Here is a 14,916-nt window from a genome sequence, read left to right as displayed (position 1 = left end):
TCCCCTCACCAAATAGCAATGCAATTACTGTAGGTCTCTGATGGCTTTGTCTAAATAGCAGATTACGGCCCCAGTCGTGGCGCGACTGGCTGGGGCACCTGCACCGCACGCCGGCGACCCGGGTTCGATTCCCGCCCCATGGTCCTTTCCGGATCCCACCCCACTCTCTCTCCCACTCGTTTCCTGTCACCCTACACTGTCCTATCTGATTAAAGGCATAAAAGCCCCAAAAAATATCTTAAAAAAAATAGCAGATTACTTTCGGCTTTAAGTGAATAGTTTTACTTGGTTTAGCACATACTGTAAATAATAATTTGCTGTACTGCCAGCTGACTTTTAAAAAGAGAGCTTACTTATGGATTCTGACAGGAAAATGGACAGGGGCTTCACAGTGTTGCTGACTGTGTGGAAAGCAGGACTTTTCTGGGTAGCTGATTGTGACTAGAAAGCAGAAGGCTATTGGGCTTTCCACTGTCAGCAAAGACAGGGACTTCAATTGGTTACGGACGATTTATGACGATATATTACTGCATAGATGCAAACAAAATGCTTTAAATTATATTCAATGCTGACAACTCCTACCGCAAATGTTCATATTTTCCCCCTGTTCCTATATATTATAGTAATTGTATCACTTTTTTCAGCGACATGGCTTCATGCAAATTCAACTTGCAAGTATCAGGTATTGCATAGCAGCATACTGTCTGACTTTCAATTACAAAACAGAATGTGTTAAACACATCCATTATGTTAACCTACCACAAGGGCCATCCACGGACAGCATCTATTTACAGGCTTATTTTGTGCTGCAGAAAAAGCTTTTGTACACTTTATTGGTTGCATTTAAGTCTACAGTGTATAAGGGTATATGTGGATAGTCTCTCTCCTTAGTGTTGTTTCCTCTATGTCTTTGACATCTACAGCAGAGCTTGGTACTGTTGTAGGGGTGACTCAGATTCTCTGGCAGGGGATTGTGTCATTATGCCATCTCCCAGTGGATCAAATGATACTATGAGATGTATTTATTATAGCAGAAGAAACAAGACAGAGAGGGTCTGTTAAAAGAGACCCATCATCTTGCAGGCAGTGTCTGGGTCATGTTCTGTAAATTTGAATAATGGCACAGCTGCACATACATAATCTAAACCTCCTTAATCCCACTTGCCCCTTTGCACTTGTCGTCTTTGACCAAGATGACTGCCCTTGCCACCTCCTGTGGTGGAGCCAGACAGGAGCAGATGCCATCTCTCATTGAGGACCAATGACCTTATTGTGTTAGGTTAGTTGAAAGGGGACTGCAGCATAATTAGACTCATTTGGCCTCCATTGTCCTCTGACTTGCTTACAATCAGCATACCTGCCACAGCTCATTTCTCCCTCTGAATAGTCAGTAGAATGCCACTATGCACATTGAAAGATTTATTTCCTTCTATTTTACCACCACCAACAACTACATGTTATTTTATTATTATTATTATTATTATTATTATCATCATCATTATTATAAGCACACATACTACAAATGCTTTGACATATTATTGTATATCTACTCTTTGTTTGTCTGACTTTTTAACACTGTTCAATAAAAATGGAATCTGTATGCTCTTCAAAGTTATGCAAAAAGTATTTTCTTTCAGAAATAGAAAAAGGTACATTGTTTTGATTGGTTTAATTTGTTAAATAACTTGCACATTGCTGATTATTGCTGAGCTATTTCTAATCCAATGCATTTTCATGGACAGTACCAATGCTGTTTATCAAAACATTTTTGTTCAGTTCACCCTTTTAATCCCTTTATCCTTTACATGAATGTGTTACCGTTTTTGTCTATTGCTTACACACTTTTTGCAGAATTTGGATCATTATGTCAAAACTCTTCACCCAACCATATAAGATATAGCACTTGGAGATAAACAGTTCACATCTATACCAAATAAAACACTGCAATCAAGACATTTATAACACGCCTCTAGACATAACACTCTCGGCTAGGCAATGGGGAAAAATATCACCTTGCGTGCCAGATCCACTCTTGAACTGACCCCACCTCAACATCTCTGCATGCCCTTCATTGGTTGCAAAAGAGGCATGCTGATATGTGGTTGGTGGTCATATACTTTTCATTGGCGCACTATTTTCAGAACCTTTCTAACCTTTCTAACCCTTTTCTCAATTGCTTGGACACAATACACATACAACTTAGATCATTTGTTCATTCAACAAAACTCACCTGTAAAATATGATACAACTTAATATCAAAGTACTACTATTTCAAAGGCAATTCACACATTACATTTCAAATGAGCGTCTATTCATTGCCTTACAATGATCTAACTATCAATTGATACAACTGCTCAAAATGATAAGTAACTGTTGCATTACTCTTACAGTTTTTGCCTATTGCTTACACACTAAAATCAAATGCTTACACCAAAGCCTCAATACCTAAAGTTCTTGTATTATACTTTACACACAGTGTAACCATAGCTTAAACACATTCTCTGCTTTGCACATTGTTTGCAATTCTGCAAAACACTTTTTGCGTAACACTACACACATTTTCTTTCTGCAAAACACTTTTTGCGAAACACTACACACATTTTCTTTCTGCAAAACCCTTTTTGCAAAACACTACACACTTTTTCTTACATTAAACACTTTGTGCAAAAACAAAATCCCCTGGTATCATTGGGAAAACACTTTGTTCAAAATGCTTAACTCGTCTGGCAATTGCAAGCACTTACTTATGCACCTGAAAACACATGCACAGAAAACATAACACCAATCGGTCTGAACCTTAGCACTACAAATAGGCCTCAGGTAAGCCATTTTGAGAACTATGGGTGCCTCTCAACATCTCTCCTCGATCCTCGATGCTTGATCCTCGAGGGGCGTTCCCACTGATCTATAACTATAGCACTGGATAGACTATCCCATTGTTGTCACCCCATCATTCTTTATCTAGATCAGTGAGGACGAGGATCGAGGAAGGAAAGGTGGGTGTATAAAAGACCAAATGAGAGGCACCCAATGAGAGTAAGAAGTATAGGAGGACAAGGAGAGAGAGCTGTCGGACGTGGAAGAGGACAAGGACAAAGACAAGGACCAGTGCAGAGATGTGTCTCAAATGACATCAGGGCTGCTCTGATCTGAGATTGGTTCAACAACCATATCAATTTCATATATCAAAAGTTGTATACCTGCCCCCTTACAGACCATTTCTAAATGCAATTGAGGAATTACAGTATTTTCTGCATGGCGGTGGAAAGTTCCTGTGAAGACATTGGGGATCCATCCCCCCCTCCAGCCCCCACCACATACACACTACAGTAACTTGCACATACTGTATACACACTCACATGCACATACACACTCACAGACACACACACACAAACACATACACACACACACACACACACACACACACACAAAACAAATATGTATGTTGCAATGTATATCGCAAATGATCCAGTAATTGTTTTTTTCCTTTTGTTTTGTTGCTATATTTTATGTTTCTATTTCTCTTTATTTCTGTAAGAATGTTTGTTTTTTGTAAAAACTCTTGATTGATTACAACTTTTGAGTTTTACAGAAGACGAGGTCTGAGAAATCGACCAAAAAAGATGTTTTTAAAAAATACAAAGACGGCAGTGTTTCATGTAAAGCACATCAGTGTGTTACTGGTGATATGTAGGATAATTCAAATGGTGCTTGTGTGTTTAGTTTTGTTGCAAGAATTTAGTTTTTAGAAAGGAGTGTTATGTTTTGATTGCAGTGTTTCATTTTGGCATAGATGTGAGTTGTTTATCCCCAAGTGCTATGTCTTATATAGCTGTGTGTAGAGTTTTGACATAATGAGCCAAATGCTGCAAAACGTGTGTAAGCAATAGGCAAAAACTGTAATGCATAGTTGTATGGAAATACACAATCTTCCATGTTTACTGCAAATCATGAACGTTTCGAGATACTGTAACGAGATTCACTGTCACCAATTAGCAGGGACGTGCACAGGGGGGTTGCTCAGGTTGCTCGGGCAACTGCCCATATGCCCTTCTCGACTCATGTTGCCCTTCCGAGGGCAAAAAATAATAATAAATCGTAGGCTACAATGGATGCAGAATTTCACGTGGGCCTAGATTTTTAAAAAAATCGCAAAGTAAAAGTAGCCTCATTCACTCCATTGGGGCACCGAGAGCGAAAGTCAGGAGGGCAAATTCTGTTTACGTAGGCTACTGTAGTTGAAGCGCTGCACGCGACCGGCACCTGGGTTGAGCCTGCATGACAGTCTATCGCGGCCCTGGACGAAAGATATTGTCGCGGTTGTCTGGTGAGACCGACTGCCTCCTCAACGTTGTCGAAAAAGGTTAGTTTGCGATGTACAGTATGACAAACGAACAATAATCATCATGAAGTTGTATGATATTAATTACAATCTCCATAAATCCAGGCTGAGTTTGCTACGTTTAGCCTAAATAATCAGACAGCCTGCAAGCAGACAAGCAGCCCGTTGTCCCATAGCAGGCTAGCCAAATATTTTTTTGGTATAGGCATAATAGTTCGTTTCTCACATTTCGTTTTAGCAAGAAGAATGAATGATGGAAGTAGCCTAATGCATCACATTCATTATTTCATTCAAAATGGTTGAATGCCTAAATCCTATCACTATTTGGGGTAGGCCTATTGAAGTAAAAATGATCACTGAAAAAATTCAGGAGAGGGAGAGACAACTCAAGTAGGCAGCAAAGGGCAGCACATCAATGCAGGGTTGGCTACGAAAAAGCCAACCAGCAGGTGAGACAGAGACTATGCACTGTGATAAAGATGACATAAAGATGACACTGTGTAGGTGAATTGATTAATTAATCAGACTCATATTTTAGCCTAGTAATGACAATTTTTCATAGGCTACGTTACTAAGATGAGGAGCAGCCACAAGCCCCCAGACCCTAGAAAATGTGGACCAGGATGAGGCATATAGGGCAGATAGGCCAAGAGATGAGTTGTGTTGTTTTTTTTTTTTTTTCCGAGCAACTGCCCCTCAAAATTCCTGTGCACGTCCCTGCCAATTAGCGTGGAGCATGAACCAATTAGACTACAATATTATAAACAATATCCATGGAAATAGACTAATATTTTACAATGCTTCATCAGGCTGTCTTTTCTTTCCTGTTTCATAGCTAATTATTTTTACTTTACAGTTTTTCTCAAACGCTAAAACATATTTCACAAATGTTTCCTCCATGTTCCCCAATGTCTAAACACAATACCCTTTTTTAAAGCTACATAAGCACACCCACACCTTCTCACTTCAAAACTCAAACTTTCACACCAAAAGAGCAGCTCGAAGCTTTCAAAAATGTAAACACTATACACACCATTACACACTACAGCAAAACAATTTAAAACACAATGTTCAATTTGTGAGAAGGTTATTTGTTTCATAACTGCCAATGCATATTTTTTAAAAAACTTTAGAGTCTTCTTAGATCTCTGCAGAGGATTAGGCATTTAGAGTTGTGAGTTTCATATGAAGAGTACTACTGTAACACAACTCAATGCAAACAAACAGAATCTATTGCACCGAACAGTACTCTTGAAAACATGATCAGGGTGTGAAGCTTTTTTATTTCTTCATTCACACCACACACACACACACCACAGTCACTGTGCGCATTAGCAACAACTGTCTTCAATTTTGAGTCATTGTGTGTAATAAATGACGCCAGGTCATTGTGTTCAATTATTGCTGACTGTGGCAAGCATTTTGCATCACATGAGCTTTCATTTGAGAATAAGTTTTGCAACATGTGTTTTAGCAAGGAAAAATGTGCTTAGATTTATGAGAACGGAGGATTGTGCTTTGTGAATTGTGTCTTCATGTGAAATGTGTTTATGACATTGGAAAATTATGGCTAGATTGAGTAAATGTGTTTAGACAACTGGTCATTTGGTTTAGAGGATTGGCTTTCGTGTTTGCATTGGAGAAAAACTGTAATTCAAATAAACCTATGTTGTGATTGTACTGTAGTGTTTTGCATCAATATTACAAACTTTGTTCAATGATTCCACTGTGTCTGTAGTGTCCTCTCTACTACTGCAATACTTTTACAGAGATGTATTTACTGTACTCTTCATGTAGTACCATAATGAAACCTGTATCACCTATTTTGTTCTACAATATTTAATGATTGTACGAACAATGACACAATGAAAATATAGCCGCAAGCGGCGATGGTGGGCCCGAGCACCTGTGGACATGTGACATTTGGGAATCTAACAAAGCAACATGTGCGTGTTGGTGGGCATGTGCATGAGCAATACACATGCCCACCAAATTTGGTTAATTTTAATGAATAAATGTAACCACAACAGATAAGCCATATTCTTGGCTAGAGCTCTGTCTCTGAATAGCTATAGCAATAACACGCCCACCAAATTTGGTTAATTTTCGTGAATGTCAACCACAACAGACAATGCGCTAGGTGGCGCTATAGAGTCCCTAAGCCACACCCTAGGCCAGAGCTCTGTCTCTGACTAGCGGTAGCAATAACACACAAGCCCACTAAATTTGGTTAATTTCCGTGAATGTATGAGTCAACCGCAATAGACAACATGCTAGGTGGCGCTACAGAGTCCCTAAGCCACACCATAGGCCAGAGCTCTATCTCTGACTATCGATAGCAATAACGCACAAGCCCACCAAATTTGGTTCATTTTCGTGAATGTTTGTATCAACCACAACAGACAATGCGCTAGGTGGCGCTATAGAGTCCCTAAGCCACACCCGAGGCCAGAGCTCTATCTCTGACTAGCGGCAGCAATAACATACAAGCCCACCAAATTTGTTTCATTTTTGTGAATGTATGTGTCAACCACAACAGACAACACGAGCGTTCTTAAGCCTTCTTTTATCATTATCTATTAAGGATAGTTTCAGATCTATTAACCCTCTGGAGTCTAAATCCCCCCCTGGAGAATTCAAAACTGTTCCAAACACACATCTAAAGGCGTATTCACACCAGGAAGGTCCGTTAGTTCACTTGCTTTGGTCTGGACCAATTTTTTTTTCCTTTCTTTTTTCTTCACACTGTGATTAATTACAACCGGACCAGAATTTATAAACAAATACACATGTGCTAAGGTCGTTCAACCATTGGCTGGTAAACGTGTAGGCGGGGTTAAGAATAAAGAGGCCAAAGTCAAAGTTGGCCCACGTAAATATTTGGAAACATTGCGTACTGTACTTGTTATTATCCTAGCAATATAGTTTATACAGTTACAGCTTTGCAGAAGTGCTCGAGCGTCAAGACCATTTGATGCAACATGAGTTTAACAACATCATGCTCGTAATTTTGCAATGACGAAGACATGCAGCAAAACAGCTGAGAAGGAGAGCTCTCAGGTGTGTTCACTGTCCAACATGCTAAACTAACAGCAGGCCTACGGAAGACGGAACAGGTAGGAGACGCAAAACTTGAGTTCGTTTTAATCGAACTTAACAAGGCAGGTGTGAATACGCCTTCAATCTCTGCTAGTTTTTGTCCTAGAAGCATATAATTGACACCATTAGATACCTTTAATCAACTAGTTTCCAAATATATATGTTTTAAAAGAGAATGAATCAATGGCACTTTGTAAAAATAATAAAAGAAAATCCTAGGATTTCAGTCCTCTCACCTGCAGCAGGCCCATTCAAAATGCCCATTCAACCTAATTTGCATTTGAAAGAGACACTCACTAAGCATCACATTTAGTCTAACTTTTTTCCAATTTGTAGCAAAACTACATAACTTTTTTTAATGTTCTTTTTACTTATATGGAGCCAACACCATTGTTTTCAGGGTTCAAACTTCAAAAGTCTTAGCTCAATATATTTATAGTTTTTTTTTACCTTTGACCTTTGAACTTTGAAAATATTTTTAGAAATAGTTGTATTTACACTGAATTATAATAAAAAAGTAATGTCATTACATCCACTTTACTCTCATATAATTATTGTGGAGGACCTATAGAATATAACCATATGTGTCACTTTTGCATAGATGTTTTTAGTTAGATGGAAAAATTAAAAATCTCAAGGTATAGCTGACGGCCTCAAAGTGCCTGAAAAGGCCCCGGACCTCCAAGTGTTAACCAAGGTGTTGTCACACACACACACACACACACACACACACATTGCAAATAACCTGCAGGATTATGGTGCCTTCTCTCATCCTCAAGTTGGGTTATCATCTGTTGGCCTCCTTACCACCACTGCACAACATGCATTCACACCTCTATAACCCGAATAAAATCATTTTACCTATGATCTTTTCTTTACCTTTTACTTTGCATCACACTGTCATTATTGACTCATTTCAATTCTGTCTATTCATTTTCACGATGTTCACTCAGGAAGGGAGAGAATGGGGCTGAGATACAAAGAGGCATGGGGGATGGGGAGAGGGTGTGTGGGGGGAGGGTGCATGAGAATGAGGGTGGTATGGGGCTAAGATAGAGAGAGAGAGAGAGAGGGTAGAAACAAGGGGGAAGCGGGAGGGAGTGTGCGTGCGTGTCTCTCTGGGAAAGGAAGGAGCGGATGTGAAAGGAGTGGATATGGGAGACATACTCATATAAATACTCATACTCATACTCATATGCTACCTAAATAACTCACTTTCTGTTAATGTGGTTAAATTAAACATTTCAGCATATGTTCATATGAGTATTAATATTTGTAAACTCGCTTCATAATATTTTAGGTGAAACTATGCGTCAACCAAGATCATTAATGCGCTATTGAGTGACACAATTAACGCAATATCAAACAACATCAAAACTTACTAACACACCAAATTCAAAACTTTGTATATGACTGTCACTACAAACACACTAACTAATAATCCAATAAATTTCATCCAAATTATTCACTGTTTTCTGCCTATAACGCCAACTTCCTGTTTCTTTTATAAGACACCTGATTCAAACCTTCAACGTTTAAATATACTTTTGAAATTCAAAAATCTGGTCGCTATCTCTCTTGGGAAACCCCTCAAGATCATTTTACTGCTGAAATGACATGATTTCGATGAACCGTCTAGGACAGGGCTATTCAATTAGTTTGTAATAGGGGCCAGTTCATGAAAAGTATCACAACTGAGGGGCCAGAGAAATACCGCTTGAAATATGAGTAATTACGTACAAATGAAATACAATAAACTACAACAGCACCATGGGTGTTCAAATGTTGCATTTTGTAAATGCATAATATCAGAGCCCATCCCTTATTAGACATTATCTGATAATATAGTTTTTTTGGTTTATGTGTTTTGGGAATATTTCTGCCACAGGCCCAGACTACCACAGTGGTAGGCCAACATTGGGAAGGTGACACTGGATCTATATTGCTAATATGTTGCATTTTGTAAAAGCATAATTATTTTGTGGTTATTTTGTTGTATTTGTGTTTTGGGAATATTTATGCCACAGGCCCAGACTACCACAGTGGTAGGCATTGGGAAGGTGACACTGGATCTGCATTGCTATGGCTAATATGAAATCTGTGATAACATTAACAGCAATGGAATCTGAGCTTTGCGCAGTAACTGCTAGGTCCATACAATTTCCAGTGGGCACAAACAGGTTTCAAACAGTGTTTAAATGAATTAAATGTGCGTAATCGGTCGCATATGTAACTCATCTCAACATACATTTAACGTTCCCACCATTTAAATTGGATGAACGTGTTCACAAATCAATGTTACTTACAGTGGACTTGACATCAAGGCGATGGATGTGTATTAGTTTCACACTGAAACTATTTGCGTGGTGCAACCCGTTAAAATGTTAGTAGCAAATAATACTCCAACGTAGTGGCAATTTACGTTGAAACTAAGCTAAGATGGAACTTATGTTCAACTCGGTCAAAACGTTACGTGCAATTGGCTGAGGTGCAGTGGCGGCTGCAGGACTTCAGAGCGAGTGAGAGCATGCAACAGAACTGATGCCACCAAAGTTAAACTTTTAAACCGACTCCTATTTGCTCCAATAGCACGAGTGGCGAATGTTTTCGAGGATCTGCTTGGACTGGAGAGGCACTACCGGTGAGATTTCATGCACCAAGAGTGCTTCATCATGCTTTGACGAAAACAGCTTGGATTTGGTGCACGTCAACATGTTGGTGACGCTGCGTAAAAACGAAGCAATTAAGGCACCTCCAGTAACAAAGTAGCCTTCAACGGCAACGCACCACACAGAACATTATTTATAGGCGCTACTCGCAGTGTAGCCTATCACTGCACCTCCATATCGTGTTTTCCACCAGCTATTTACGTCTCTACCGATCATAAGGATTTGCTCATATATAACATCAGCCAACACTTCAAGGGCCACTACAAAGTATCTCGGGGGCCGGATCCGGCCCTAATTGAAGAGCCCTGCTATAGACATTCTCTGCTATTATGGTCTTTGTGGTTAAGGAAGATGTAGATCATGTTTAGGCTATATGCAGATTCAGACATTCACAACATAGGCCTACTAAAGGAAGAGGGAATGTAGCGAGATAGCCTACAGATTTACAGTTTTTTTTGATTGCTTTGACCTGGTTGAAGAAACTGGTGACCTCTCAGTCTTCATCATGACTCTCTCAGCAGACGAAAAGACACCTCTTGCAAATGAGTTAACCCATTGTCATTGTTTTGACACACTTCCCGTACCCTTTTGCAAATCAGTTAACGCAGATGTCATTGCTTTAGCTGTGGTAACCAAACAGAAACTATATGATCCCATCTCTTAGAAACTTCTTGCCCAGTATGAAATCACTGAAGCACCTGTTTGACACTGCTTCACAAAACTTTTCAATTTGCAATCAATCTGCAGGCTTAAAGGTGCCATGTTGTTGTGTTGTAACTTGCAAGCATGGATGATCAAGGCAGATGAGAGTGAGAGTAAGAATTGACTAGAAGAGATTTTTTTTCTTTACAGTATTGTACAGAATTTTTATTTTTATTTTCCTTATGTCTTACACAGTGATGGATTTTACTGGATTTTTTTCTTTCATACTATATATGTGGTTTCTGTTGGAATATTTCCAATTTGAATACTGCATTCAATACAATTTGAAAAATCATTGTATATGATTCTTGATCTATTTTTTGCAAGAAAGCAAATTGGCACTGATATGTAAGCTGCTGTAATGCAGCACTGATTCACATTGAGAGCTGAATTTTGTATTTTGATGCCCCTTGTCTAATGACTGATTGAAAGCGCTTATGCACTTGTGTGCAAGTTGTGTTGTTTGAGGGCAAAATTTGCTTTTGGTCCATATTTTAAATGTTTTGGAGGAGCTAGAGCTTTTTGCAGGCAAAATGAGTCATTTTGACCATTGGTGCCACTGTTTAGGCCTTTGAGTTAAGAGTTTTGAAACATGGTGTTTTGAGTCGACTACTGCGTCAAAGCAATCAAAAAAAACTGTAATTGAAATTATTTATTTATTTATTTGGATGTGTATCGTAGTAGGCATAGGAGCTGACCAGTCCCTTCACACACTCCTGTACAGTAGGTGGTGGTATACACCGAATATGGCAATCTGGCAGAAGAAGAAGAAGAAGAAGAAGAAGAAGAAGAAGAAGAAGAAGAACTCTCAAATGAACGAAGTGAGGCGTAAGTTTACTTTAAGACTTTGTCACTGACTTAAAATGATCACTGTGTAGTCTGTCGGATCATGCAGTTTCCCATTACAAAACCGTTCAAATCGTAGTTTGAGTGAGGCGACTAAGCTAAGTTAAGCATGTCAGGTAAGAACAGGGTGACGTTATTCCGCAATGGAATAGGATAACAAACGCTAAAGTTTGAACAGTTTTGGATGCGGTGCAGGCTAGCCGCAAAGTACCAGACTCGATTGAGTCAGGCCGAGACATAAGACGATGTTTGCGGCACACAAAACAACGTGGAGTACAGCTACAGAAAATCGGTTTTACATTGGTTACCCTTCCCTTCCACAGTCGGATCCTCTGAATAAAATCTGGGTATCTGCAGTAGCCTACATAAAATATTTATTACAGCACTATCAGCTAACTATTTTACTTGGCATTGAGCTTAATATATTGGTAGGCCTACCTCCAAGAGCTTCTGCTCTGCATGTTTGGCAGTGTTGTGGATTTTATGACTGTAGCATGCTGTCATTGTCCCCTGAGCATTCTTGCTACAATTTAATTTTTGGCACCTGTATTTAGGCTACAGGTTTATTGTCAATAGAGAGACTTTCTCCAAGGGATGTTACTTTCCTGCATGGTGTCATTCAATTTCATGTCAATTCAATGCACATGGAAGCTGAGCTCAACTTTGTTGGTGTCAAATATTCTTACTGTGAGGGGATTCATCGGCCTTATGAAGAGGCGTGATTTATTTTCAAAAAGAACCAGACTGATCCACCACCTCCTTAATTTAGGTTGATAAGATGAAAACGTGGAACGTGGACTTTCTCATTGACCTTCTCTATGCCATTTAAATCCAGAAATAACACCAGTCTTTGATTTTGAAAACATAAGCAAGGTGAACTGAATAAAGAATGGCCTACAGTAAAATTATGTCATTTAGCTTAACAAAGATCATCTGCAGCTTTGAACACTGTAGCGAGACTGGCATAACAGCTTCAATCTCCATTACAAACAAATCAAGCGAGACGAGAATAATGTTGCTCCCCACAATAGTGTAGACATCTGTGCAAATGTATGGATGAATTTGAAGTTTAAGTTGAAAAGAAACAGACAGATTCTAACAAAGTATGCTATGGGATTATGACTTCATGCCAAGTTAAAACTGAAGATGTACAATCGATAAGCTCTCCAATACTCAAAGTGGGTGATTATAACAGGGTTTTCACTATTTAACAATGTAAGTGTAACGGGTGCTAGCTGGTTAGCTATGCTGTGTAACGTTAGTAAACCTCACCCCCCGACGCTTCAAGAGCGCTGCTGGCATGAAAGCTAGTAGCCTGGGCGTTTAGCTGGATTGTTAGCGCGCTCGACTCCCGATCCGAGGTGCTGCTGTCTCGCGAGTTCGAGTCCGGGCGTGTGCAGGGCTGGACCGCGGTGGTTCCACACAACGCAGGTTACATAACCTCATGGATAAGGTAATGTCACGAAATATGCCACGTGTGACACTGTAATACGGAAAACATGAAGCCGTATCAGCTTATTGAGCATCACATTTGATATTGTAATGTCAATTTGTAATGTTCCGTGTTGCCTACATTTATTTAGAACTAGGCCTAGGCCTACTGCCGACATGACCAATAAGTGCAGTTTCACCTTGTAGTGGCGCTTGACCTTAAAGCGTAAGTTTGGCGGAAAATGAAAATAAAGCTATTTTCTGAATGAAAATACATCAACTAAGCCGTGGAGGAAGTAATTTTCGCTCATCACGCAGTACAGAGCTAGCACTGGCAGGACCTACAGCCCAAAATCGCAAACAGTGGGTCAGCATTGGGCTTTCAGCCATGCGCTTTCAAAATCGCATTTTTAAACCACTAACATTGCTCAAAACAGCGGCAAACCTCGTCAGCAGCTTGCTCTAGGTGTCTACACATAAAACGAAGCACCAATCAGTCTGTAAACTTTGGAATAGTCTGTATACACGTGGAATCAATTCGAGACCGCAACCCCGTCTGAATCACAGAAATGTCTCGCGAGATCTCACACGGAAGCACGGGAGCTATTCCTACGGGTAGTCAAAATCGCATTTTTAAACCACTGACATTGCTCAAAACAGCGCCAAACCTCGTCAGAAGCTTGCTCTAGGTGTCTACACATAAAACGAACCACCAACAACTTGGCTCACGAACCCGACGTTTATAAAAGAAGACTGTTATGAACACTACCCCTTCCAGTTCCTCACGAAGGAAAGTCCACGAGCTCTCGTGTGAGATATCGCGTGACATTTCTGTGCTTCAGACTGGGTTGCGGTCCTGAACTGATTCTACGTGTATACAGACTATTCCAAAGTTTACAGACTGATTGGTGCTTCGTTTTATGTGTAGACACCTAGAGCAAGCTGCTGACGAGGTTTGCCGCTGTTTTGAGCAATGTTAGTGGTTTAAAAATGCGATTTTGAAAGCGCATGGCTGAAAGCCCAATGCTGACCCACTGTTTGCGATTTTGGGCTGTAGGTCCTGCCAGTGCTAGCTCTGTACTGCGTGATGAGCGAAAATTACTTCCTCTACGGCTTAGTTGATGTATTTTCATTCAGAAAATAGCTTTATTTTCATTTTCCGCCAAACTTACGCTTTAATACAGCCCTCCGGAGTGCGTAGCTGGAAAAGTGCTTAAGCTGTGGCCGAATGTGCACAAGAGTTGTATAAGAAACTACGCGCAACTCCCTCTATCACACGTAAATGACAGATTTAACGGCAGAATTCGCGTGGAGTGAAATGCATGTAGTTACGTGTTTTTTTACTTAGCACTCTTGCGCACCCTTACGCGCATGGGAGAATTCCCCCCTTAATGCTCTGAGTCTCCTAAACATTCCTTGTTATGGGCTGAAATGGTCAGCAACAGCAAATGGAACATTGTGCTGCAACATAACGTTTTTTTTTTTTTGAAAGAAGCTAGTAGACTAGGGGTACCTCTGTAAGATTTAGGAGGGTGCCTGGTGATATCCCTTGGCCAATTCCGTATTAAGCCTTTCTTGTCCAAAGTGTTGAATATAAGGTGGAGATACAGTAGGCCTACTAGCCAGGTGAATAGGGTAAAAAAAATAAATAATAAGCAGATATCACTATGAAACTTCACAAGTTGATTACTTAGATCAGTATGAAAAATACATGTAGCCTATTACAAGTTTTCTGTAATTTAATGTTTGAAAACGAAATTAGGCATGATGTAATTAAATATGTGCTGATTTGCATAAATGTAATAAGATCAAATCTGAAGATTGGAT

General features: G+C 39.8%; 1 protein-coding gene across 4 annotated transcripts in view; it reads left to right on the top strand.

The window, feature by feature from the left end:
* Positions 1 to 11,577: 11,577 nt before the first annotated feature.
* Positions 11,578 to 14,916, top strand: part of zbtb49 (zinc finger and BTB domain containing 49) — a 93,114-nt gene continuing 89,775 nt past the window's right edge. For 3 of the 4 annotated variants that reach the window (XM_062525155.1, XM_062525157.1, XM_062525158.1), the window contains exon 1: positions 11,578 to 11,640. In XM_062525155.1, the coding sequence (XP_062381139.1) occupies positions 11,625 to 11,640 (16 nt within the window). In that variant the 5' untranslated portion in view covers positions 11,578 to 11,624. Of the gene's footprint in view, positions 11,641 to 12,944; positions 13,112 to 14,916 lie in introns of those variants that run through there. The other variant, XM_062525156.1, reaches the window with a different exon arrangement.

Source organism: Sardina pilchardus, chromosome 21, assembly GCF_963854185.1.
Source record: "Sardina pilchardus chromosome 21, fSarPil1.1, whole genome shotgun sequence".
Lineage (NCBI taxonomy): Eukaryota > Metazoa > Chordata > Actinopteri > Clupeiformes > Clupeidae > Sardina > Sardina pilchardus.
Note: the sequence above shows the minus strand (reverse complement) of the source record. Positions and strands in the feature narration are given on the sequence as shown.